At 42.2% G+C, this 11289-nt stretch overlaps 1 protein-coding gene across 2 annotated transcripts; it reads right to left on the bottom strand.

Moving 5' to 3' along the window:
* Positions 1-78: 78 nt before the first annotated feature.
* Positions 79-11275, bottom strand: RB195_011081 (uncharacterized protein; the record flags this gene model as incomplete). 2 transcript variants are annotated; one of them, XM_064192347.1, is made up of 17 exons in its annotated part: positions 79-181; positions 254-361; positions 429-517; positions 745-813; positions 1677-1757; positions 1813-1934; positions 3094-3160; positions 3316-3378; positions 3465-3551; positions 4054-4119; positions 4244-4398; positions 6071-6146; positions 6241-6306; positions 9543-9683; positions 10917-11049; positions 11103-11190; positions 11266-11275. In XM_064192347.1, the coding sequence occupies 17 exons, from the start codon at positions 11273-11275 to the stop codon at positions 79-81; spliced, it is 1524 nt and encodes a 507-aa protein (XP_064049930.1). The 2 variants fall into 2 exon arrangements, with proteins under 2 accessions (XP_064049930.1, XP_013295198.2); XM_013439744.2 differs by lacking the exon at positions 9543-9683.
* Positions 11276-11289: the final 14 nt, after the last annotated feature.

The following is an 11289-nucleotide window of genomic DNA, read 5'->3' as shown; positions in this document are numbered from 1 at the left end:
GTATACTTCGGCTGATCTAGGGCACTGCTGTTCAAAACTAAAAAGATTCACTGTGATGCACAAAACAATAACTTGAAGTCAGATCAGGCGGCACCATTTCTTCGGTCCAGGCTTGTGTTGATTCCCAATAATTTCTCCGGTGTTTGCAGCCTTCATGTTTACAACTTTCGGAGTAACAATCCTGAAAATTACGAAACGCTGCAATTTTGGAGCAACCCGCTTCTGTACACAAAATTAGTCATCTCCCTAGAACCTTCCGAAATACACTGGCATCTTCTTCTTGTTGTCGTAGACGACTAACGTGAATGGACACGTGATATGAGCTACATTGAAAGGTGGTAATTGCAGGACAATTCTCTTTCTGAAGTCTATCAACTGAGTAGAAAAAAAAAAACAAGAATCACTGCAAGTTTGCCACATTTACTCACATATTAGATGTGTCTGGTTGATGGAAAACCGTGACCATATCGAAATGTTGGATGTTTGACGTGAGCTTTCTACTGTATTCGGAGCTCGCCTGGTAAATTAGAAACAACATTGGTAGGTGACAATTGAGGTGACCGCACACCCACATAAAAACCGGATTTACGAATGAAAAGTGTAAAGTTGTGAAGTTGCTTTGAGAAAGCTCTAGATTTACTTTTTGGCCTTTTTCTGCTTTTTCTTATTATTCCTTTTTTCTTATATGCCAATCGTAACGATTGGTGCAGCTTCATTTAGAAAGTAAATTTGTGATGATCTTACTTCCACATCTTCCATTGCAAGATCACCAAATCCTCCGTGCGAGAATAATGGCTCTGCATCAAGTGCATTCTGTAAGGTTTAGGTATTTATACAAATCATCTGCAGCATTTAGCTCCAATATTCTTACCAAACATTTTTTTACCTAAAGAGCTGATGTTAAAGGCAGCATACCACGAATCTGAGGTGGTGCGGATTTCAGGTGAATATTCGTATACGGGATAGTAGATTATGGAGAGGGGTGTGGTTCCGTCCATTTCTTCCTAACTGCCGTAAAAACGGCGCGGAAGATGCGGCGCCGCACAGGGCTGGCGCGCTCCAATCGACCTTCTTGTGGAAAATAGTGCGCCGGAACCCTCGAAGCCGTATCTTCCGGCCCGTTTTCTACGGCAATTAGGAAGAAATGAACGGAATCACCCTCCCCATAATCTACGACCCCCTATACGAATACTCCACCGGAAATCCGTACCACTCCAGATTCGTGGGGTGATGCTTTTAAAGGAACATGCAGTACTGCCCAAACCTTCCAACTTTTTGAATCGTTTTTCTTTCAGGATTTAGCCGATTTACAGGAAATCGTGCTCTTATAAATATTCGGCAGCAAACTGTTCCAGTAAGTGAGAAGGCAAGTTGAAATAAAAATGTCGGAGCGACCTAGAGTACTTTCACGGTACCAAACTTATATAAGAACTCAACCTAAAAGTTTCCTAGCACTTCTGATGCGACGGTTTAAATGTCAGTGCAGCCAGATCTCTCTAATGTTTTCTGATCGAGCGGAGCTGTTTGCAACTACGCGGAGATCACGAACAAAATCTTTGTTTTTCTTAGATTTAATCTTTCTTTGGTTGGTTTCGTTAATTATTACAAGTTTTATTATCAGGTTGCTCTCATCTGATGGTTTCTTTCAACTATAAACACGAGAAAGAGATGCTCACTTTAATTCCTTTGGCGACATTTGACACCTTCTCTTGCGACCACCATATAGGAATATAAGCTGTATGTGTTTCAGGCACAGCCTAGATGTAGAACATTTTATAAGTAATATTTGGCACATCTCAAAATAAAACACACCTTCTGGACTTCTCTGATCATATCCAGTAACTGTGGTCCAGTAAGAGCTCTTTCCACATCGGTAACAAAATAAAGGAAGATATTTGATGAGTTAGTTGGAACTTCCAGAATACCGGTGCGTCCTTAAAGGCAGCGTGTCACGATTTCGACGTAACCCGTCTGCGGAACCTCCACGAAAGCCTAGAGTTCGGATTGTAGATTATGGATACCACCGTAGCTAACGCTCATTCCCTAATTTTTCCCTAATTGTCGTAAAAAAACGGCGTCGAAATGGCGCTTGTTCTTACGACGTATATTACATGTCCTGTTCTACAAACTCCGGTCCCCTCAGCATCTTATTCATTGGTTGTACTTGAATACAACGGTGAGGACGCATTAGTGATCTTCGACCGCCCGCTTGTGGATGCGGCGCGTGTACAAGGGTGGTGCACTGCACAACAACTGATTTCGCGGGGAAAAACGACGTCTTCAACGCCATTTTTTACGACAATTAGGCAGAGATGAGTGGGACCAATTTAGTTTCCACAATCTACAACTATGCAATTCTAGGTTTATGGTTTCCGCACAACGTCAAAATCGTAATACGCTGCGTTCAGACACACGTCCAACTATAGCTTTCAGCACAAAGATACAACACATTTTTGAACAGTACACATCAGAATTTTGGTGCATTCCAGAGGGATTCAACAACGCCAAGCAGTTCCTACTTTAACCTCTATATCTGAGAAGTGCGCACAAGATTTGTTGTATATCCATACACTCGGTTTGCAGTATTGCGATAAGGCGCGTAACGCATCACTTCCGAAGTGGACGGGGTACTAGACCGCCTTTCCGCTCAAGACAAGTCAATCCGGAGGATCAGGCAGTCGATAAGCTCAGAAGCTCCTTTCTTTCTATGTGATGGTTCCTTGTTCTTTTTCGTTCCGTTTCGTTTCATTAATATTTTTCGTAATCCAAGTTACAGCGAAAAGAATTCAAAGCATTTAAACATCAGTGAGGAATTCCAGAGCGGTCAGAGCTTTATGAGCAGTTGATATAAGGGCTCCTCCTAGCACCAACACGGAATGGAATGCTGTGTATTAATGGGGAGGAAAAGACATCTAAAATTCCTGCACACTTTTGTTTGGATGCAATAAATACTGGTAATGCTAGAAGTTATGAAACGCAGATATGATGAGATGAAATCAAACGCTTTTGATGGATGTGGCATCGTCCCTCAATCCTTTTATGCTTTCTTCAAATAGCAACAATTAGCGAGTTATGCTTCAAACAATGACTTGCCTATGCTACAGAATTTCATTTTTGGCTTTTCGCTGTGGAAACGCAGATACATCTCTTCTCCTTTGTTCTGAAATTATCAGTGTAGATTTTTCAAAAGAAAAAACTGTGAATCGTAATCGAAATTATCTTTAATTGCTTTTCTAAAGGATCGTTCTAAATGGATCACTTGTCTATGCCACAGTTTAGTAGAAAGTTGAAGCTGTTTTTTTTCATTTAAGTCACCTCCTGAGATCCAGACATTGTGAATACAGCTTCAGACTCGAAGATTCCAGACTTGAATGTGATCTAGAAATTCTCTATACAGCTTCAATCAATGTTAATATCAGCGGTTTTCTGTAGACACCAGCAAAAGGTAGATCCACATTGCCTACTTGAAAATGGCTTGCCCACGCAAAGATGGGACATCGCTGATTCGACTTCGACATGAGCAAATCACGACCAACAGCTTCTCTGGGTGCCTGTGAAACTCGAGATTTGTTTCTTTCGAGCTTCTCTCCTACAACCAAATCACTCGCTGTTTTTAGACTGTTTCTAGTTTAAGAAAAATTTCTAACCAATTTTTTTGGACACTCGTGGAGCCTGCAGGAGAGTTTTAGAAGTTGGATACCTCTCTTGCAAATTAGCTTTGAGAACACCTCAGAGCCTCTCTTGCATGTAAAATTTAGAAATTGTAATGGAAAACAGTGACACGAGGTGATCTTTCTTAATCACGGTCGTCTTATAAAACTGTCGTGAAATGATAACTTTCGTTTTCCCTTCTTAATATGGGAACTTTGATGTAACAAACAAATAAATGTGGTCCGGTTTAAAAAAAGAGGTCCCAGAACTAACTTCATGCGCAATCGTTTGTGTAATTGCATTACAAGTTACGCCTTCTCTCGATACTTGTTGACTAGTTCGTATACTGCCGCTTGCTATGTTATGCTATTTCTACCTCAGCCCAAACACAGATATGCTTACCTCCTTTTTCAAAACAGTTTCGCCGCTTCTCCACAGTTCAAAGGGACAGGTGTTAACTGAGCCCGCCTGAAAATCCTTTTTTTTTCTCTGTTCACTCGTTTCATCCCCTTGTTCTGTGTCTGTATAATTTTCATACATCTGGTTGGGGACGTAGAAATGGTAGTGAGCCTAAACTCCACTCCAAGCTTACCTTTAGACTTTTTTGTATCCATTGAATTATCTCATTTGAGCCATCAAAAATCTTCACTTCTACTCCAAGATTGTTGAGCGTAACGAACGTGTTGTATGCATAGGATTTAGTGAATTTTGGATGAACAATCATTCGTCGTGCAACAGCAAAAATACCTGAACCTCTACATGTGTGATGTTACTAAGGATTATTCTGGTCAAAGAAAACAAAAGCTTTGCAAGTTCTCAGACAACAAAAGTAATCGTCCAAACGTGGTTGGAAATATCAGTAAAGAGGGCTTATAGCGTAATGGCTTCGAGGTTCGGCTGTGAATGCATTCTCGTGGTTCAAAAACACCCTAACTCCAGCTAAACCTCTCATCCTTCCCAGGTTGATAAATCTGTTCCAGACATGCCCGGGAGGATAAAATCTGACACGTTAGCTACTTCTCAGAAGTCATGTAAGGTTTCACACGCGTTCATAAACTTCAAGGAAACCCCTTTGAGTTGAAGTCGAAAGCGTAGCTGAGTCGATGTCCAGCATCAAGACTAGAGTAGGCATTGTTCCTTGCTCTTTCATCGCTAATCATCTTTTCATTGTTTCTCGTATTTCTCTGATTACGTAATATTTGCTTAAATTAGTAGAATAGAAAGAAATGTCTAGTATTTAGACGACTAAAAATGGTTGCACCTCTAACTTCTCGCTCACACTGTTCATTTAAAAACATCACCCACCCCACGAATCGGCGTAGTATGGATTTTCGTAGGGAAAATACCTATATCGGTTCGTAGGTTGTGGATACAGGGGTGGTTCTGCTCATCTCTCCCTACATCACTGTAAACAGACTGCCTCGGAATGTGGTTCCTTAAGACGTCCTCTGTTGCAACGCGCCACCGTTGCGCCCCGCCCCCGCTTGCGATTCGTCGAATGAAAGGAGTTGCCTATTGGGGCGTTTTAATGGATTTTCGACGAATCACAGGCGGGGCGGGGCACAGGGGTGCCGCGTTGCGATAGAGGACGTTGTAAGAAACAGCGTTCCGGATTTCATTACAGGGATACAGGGAGAGATAAGCAGAACCACCCATGCATCCATAACCTACGATCCACTATGGGTATACTCCTACGAAAATCCATACCATGCCGATTCGTGTAGTGATGCCTCTAAAGCACTTTGCAGATGCTGATCAGAAGGAAAAGCGTTAATTAGAGTTGATTTCCATCTTATTTCTCACTATTCGTTCTTTTCACACTTAGTTGCTATCATTGGAGACCGCACGAATGATTTTCATCGGAAATTATCTGGCTATTCACGCAAAGAGATCAAAAGAAGATTTCTAAGTTAGGCTTAGTTGGAAGATTTGACTATATACGAGTCTAACTAAATAATATCTCCATATGGTGGTTTACTGATAGTAAAACTGCGCTTGAACAAACTCTGGTAGGATATCATAATTTGCACTGTTACATGACATATTGGCGCGGGTGTGGCGCAGTCGGTTAGAGGTCCGTTATAGCCACACGGTCGACAGTTCGAGGCCAAGCCTTTCATCCCTCCGGAGTCAATAAATTGATACCATTGACCTATCTGGGAGGATAAAAAGGATAAAAAAGACTTGATTATCGGCTGGCCCAGTAAATCATTGTATATGCCATTCGTAAGTCTCGAACGATTCTAAATTGAAGTGAACGTGGTGGCGCATCCCGAACGGATTGATTAACGCTAGACATTTTATCCTTTCATATTACATATGTACATCTGGCTTCAAACGTGTTGCAGCATGACGGCGTAAGTTGCCCTCGGTGAACGCCTAAACAAACCCCCATCCCCCATCTACCGTATCTCCCTACCTGGCTTGGATATAGAGTGGAGTGCGTTTTCCCACTGGCGTAGCTCTTCACCGATTATATTCATTATTACACGGATCTGAAACGTCACGCAAGTTTGCATCCGTTTAGGAGACCTGCCTTCTGTTGCACATTTACATAGAATAGTCAAATTGAAGCAAAACTCTTCTCACCATATTCACATGTGATTCTACTCCTGGAGCTTCGTTGAGGAGTTCACGACGGAGTGTTTCGCTCGGCTGGATTTGAAAACAACAATGGCAGTACCAGTCTGAACGTCCGACTGACGCCAGACTTCAGACTTCTATTGATGCTCGCTTCTCTTGCCTTCATTTTTCAATAAAATTGCAGAGGAGCACATCCCATAAATTTATGCCATAGAATTATTTTTTCAAAGTATGTTTCGCTCCTTTTTTTAAAATATACGCTTTGATGGAAGATTTCATCAATGTTTCTTTGTAGTCATTATGCTTCAAGTCTCTGAATATTCTACATTTGGAGGATATTAAAACTAGATAAAACGGTGGATATTAAAACTTGATTTTACACATGTATTACTTCAATAGCGCGGCAATTTGAAAACATATTTCGAAGCATCAGACAGTTTTCGTCTTTCCACTCAGCAATTAACATAGAATGCAGACGTGAATTTACATGAACGTCATTACCACGCTGATTAAGATAAGGGCGCAAAGGCAGATCAGGTAAACTGCTATTATTTAAGGAGCTCCCTGCATTTATGGATCCACTCTTTGAAGAAAGGATCCGCCCAACATGAGGGTAACTACAGGCGACTACAAATGGGAGCGGAGGTGGAAGTACATTAAAGGCATCACCCCACGAATCTGAGGTGGTGCAGATTTCAGGTGGAGTATTCGTATACGGGATGGGAGACTACGGAGAAGGGGGTGATTCCGTCCAATTCTTCTTAATTGCCGGAAAAAACGGCCCAGGAGATGCGGCGCCGCACAAGGCTGGCGCGCTCCAGTCGAACTCCCTGTAGAAAATAGTGCGCCAGAACGCCTGAAGCCGTATATTCCGGGCCGTTTTTTAATGCAATTAGGAAGAAATGGACGGAATCACCCTCCTCTCCACAATCTACTATCCTTTATAAGAATACTCCACCTAAAATCTGCACCACCTCAGATTCGTGGGGTGATGCCTTTAAGGATGCATGCTGTTCTCGCGGTCAATAGAACGGTTCACAACGTCTCATTTTAGAAAAAAAAAACTGTCCGGAACTATTGCGCAGTGTTTGTATACAGTTATCCAGTTGTTTGCGTTTGTTGGCACCAATCCCGTGCCGTGCAATCCATCTCAGTGTGAGATGGCCGCAACCAAATGAATGTCTCCAAATTTTGGTTCATAGAATTGAAGTGCACAAATTCGTATGTTCTAAAAATCTGTGGTAGGCATAGTTGATTTCGCATTGAACACGTGCAGAAGAGAACATACGTATGTGGGAGAGAACTGAATTCTAAAATTTTGAATTCTGAATTAGTTTCCATCCGAACCGTGCTTGTCCGAGTGGAAGTATAGAAATGCTGGAACGGTCTCGTTGCCGTGGTGCTCTTCTCCATTGGTACTCATTCTCGATGTCGTTGTCGCATTCATTGCGGTCATTGCGATTTCAGTTGGAGTGAGGTCTTCCTTGGTTCAATCGGCCTATTCAACACTGCGCCAGACACCACACATCCGAATCAAAAAATAGTTCCCTTTTTTCTTAGACAAGGAACTTGAAACGTAATCTATACGGAGCCGATCACTTCAAGGAATGATGCGACAGAGCAAAAAAAAAAGAAACGAAAGGAAATCAAAAGAACGTTAGAATGGGCTCGAAGAGGTGATAAAGGCACTTCCGCGTGAGCTCTGACGTGATTTTTTCATCATGAGACCATTTTACCAGCGTGCCATACCGTACTCACGTCACATATCATATCACTGCTGTATAGTAATGAGCTTAATTTGCGTGTATATGTAAGTGTATGAGTTTCTGAGTGTCACAAAAATACTTCATGCATTAAAACGAATTCGGACTCTCTAGAGATCAGTGCAATGTTTTGTCAGACTGCTGCTCCGGCACCAGATACGGAACGAGGACCATAGGGTCATATTGGAGCTCCAGCTCCCGAAAGCAAGAGAAGTGAAAAGGAAAAGAAATTGAGATGAAGGGGTTTGCTGGTACACCAGTACAGTACGACAGTTAAAGAGGAATCTAACGGAGGCTAAATTAAACGGTGTAAACAGTTTCATAGCCACGACAACTGCTTGCATAACGTTTTATCTATATGCACCCCTTTGTCTACTTCCCCGCATGTTATTCTCAATTATGTTTGCTAGATCCTTTCTTCAGGAACTAGATACCCACAAGTTGAGGAGGTTTTAGATAGTAGTTAGCATTTTGCGTGATCTGACGTGATCCCTATACATTTTTTTAGAATGATGAAGAAGTTCAGGTCATTTTTTGTTAACACATCATTCTATGTTAATTGTTCGAAATAAAGAGGAGAAGGGCTACGTCTAATACCTTGAATGTTTTTAAGTTATTGTGTCGAAGCAGTATAGATGTATAGCCAGATTTGAATATTTTCCAATTGTAGTGCTGATTTACCAGAAGACTGCACAGTTTCTCAACAATGCTCATATTCCAAAACAAAAAAGAAAAGGACCGTTGTCAGAGAAAGAGATGGTTTTAATTCTACGACAGAAATTTGCAGAAAGTCCCCCTGCTTTTGATTTTTTTCGTCGAGCGAAGTAAGAAGCTTGGAAGTCAGGCATCACTTTCAGACTTGTGCTATATAATAACGTTTTAGCCCTTATCTCAGCAAATGTAACCTATCCTCTGAGTCCAGGTAAGAGTAACGCAGATTAGAAAAACTCCGTCAAAGACATTTCCCCTCTTCGAAACATCCTCAATGCATCCAGGGGTAGGATTTTGGGGCTCTCACCTTAGTATCTTCACACACACCTTGACAGGCGTAGCACCCACCTTAGTAACCTTACCCCCACATGTCATGAATAATCTAAGCCCAATTCTTATGTTTCAGCGCCCCGAATTTAGTAGCTTAAGCCACACCTCGGTAGTTTTTGCTGTCAGGTCTGAAAAATGACGAATTCAGGAAAATTATGGGATTAGCTCAGTTGGGATGAAGACAGAAAAGAAGCTTCACGTCGTCGAATCCTCGAAACATATCGGTGATGCGGAAGATTTGGTTCCAAAGTGTGTTCTTCCTCCTCTTCTTCAGTCCTTTTTTGCGAGAAAGAAGTCTTTCGCGCAAGAGGCGATGAATTCATTTACTACAGAAATTAACAACAGCGGCATCGGTAAAATCTCCGTCTTACGATAATGTGGTTTCGTTAGAGTACTTTCCATCCGCTTACTCCTTTATCAAGCGTAGATTTTGATGTGAATTTCTAATGATCCTACGCGTCATGATAAGTAGTAAAATATTTCGCTATTCGTTCTATCGCAAACCTCGGGCCCTGATGTGAAATTTCCCAAACGTTCTTCTGGAGGCAACCTTTCTGTTCGATTCGTTAACAAAGACGTTGAAAATATGGCTTGTAGAACCTCTCCAAGCAGCAGAAGATAAAAATCTAGCATCCACACTGAATGCTGGAACTTTATAACTCCTAACTAAATATGTGAAACTAGACGACTAAAGATTAAAGGCAGCATACCACGAACCTGAGGTGGTGCGGATTTCAGATGGAGTATTCTTATACGGGATAGTAGATTATAGAGAGGGGTGTGGTTCATGTGTATCCATTCTTAATTGATCGTAAAAAACGGCCCGGAAGAAACGGCGCCGCATGGGGCTGGCGCGCTCTACTCGAACTCCTTGTAGAAAATAGCGCGCCGGAACGCTCGAAGCCGTATCTTCCGGGCCGTTTTCTACGGCAACTAGGAAGAAATCACCTTCCTCCCCATAATCTACGACCACGTATACGAATATTCCACCGGAAATCCGTACCACTCCAGATTCGTGAGGTGATGCCTTTAAAGACTAAAGATTGTCAAAACTGTCACTAACGAACATCGCTTCAAAAGTAGACATCCGTTTACTAGAAAGAATCTGCGTGAACTGACCCACTAATGCTGGCAAAGACACCAACTTCTATGCAGACGCACTTTCAGGGAACTTATCCTTTCCAGCTTCATTGACAGCGCTGCCTTTGCGTCGCAGTTGATCCAGATTAGGGAGAATATGGGTGTCTGTCCGGCGCTTAATCACATTGTCACCGAAAGTGCTGCTCAAGATACTTCACGTGTCTACGCTGGAGAACATTTGTATTCAAGTTGGTTCTCGTTCGTATACTGCAATCTTCATCCGGAGAGCGCTTTCAAATTTGTTCCTGCGGTCTTGAATACACAGTACCCATCACAAAAAAAATTCAATCATGACATAATGTTGAGTTGAATCTGTCTAAAAGGAGAGTGAGAAAGAGCTTCGAGGAGCTCAACGGTGCCATCGATCTGTCTTTTACAGTTATACCCGTCGGCAGAAGACTGTTGAAGACAACGAAATTGAGGGTGTTGTGTTGTGTCTCTCCACAGATAAATAGGGTTGGTGTGCAGATCACGAATTAAGCGCGACAATCCCATTGATTGTTCACTTGATGCGTCACGGTACGTATGTGCACTCCCGCCTACGCTGCACGTTATTAGGTGTCCCTTACGGAAGCCGGTGCGACAAAGTCGCTTCCCACGCAAACTCCTGGATAATTGAGGGGAATTGATGGTGGTAGCGTCCATAATCATGAATTCCACTCATAACTCTCTGTCCTCGATAGAGCAAATCCAACAAAATATAGCTGGAAAAAAAGCGCATACAACTCATATACTTGCCCCGTTCAATGAAGAAGCTGCTCCAGTCAAACAGGCGAGATTCGAGATAAGCTGCGGGACGCACAGCCATGTGTTACTCATAGATGGGCCGTTTTCTCCCTCCGCCAACCACTGTTCTTCTCTAATCATTGCGCTGGAATGAGGAATACATAGCATGGAGCTGGGATTCGCTTACGAAGGACGTACTCAAAGACTTGGTAAGACAACTGGTTCCATGTTTCCCATATTTTCGGGCCGATTGCCATCTCTAGAGAGTTAGACTTTGTCCACTGTCCTGAAATACTCCTATTTCATATCTTTCGAGAAAATTAACGATGAGACAAAATACAAATTCTTGTTAGTTAACTACCTGTGAACATTTTAGATTCGATAT

This window comes from Necator americanus, chromosome III (genome assembly GCF_031761385.1).
Source record: "Necator americanus strain Aroian chromosome III, whole genome shotgun sequence".
In the NCBI taxonomy this organism is placed as follows: Eukaryota; Metazoa; Nematoda; class Chromadorea; order Rhabditida; family Ancylostomatidae; genus Necator; species Necator americanus.
Note: the sequence above shows the minus strand (reverse complement) of the source record. Positions and strands in the feature narration are given on the sequence as shown.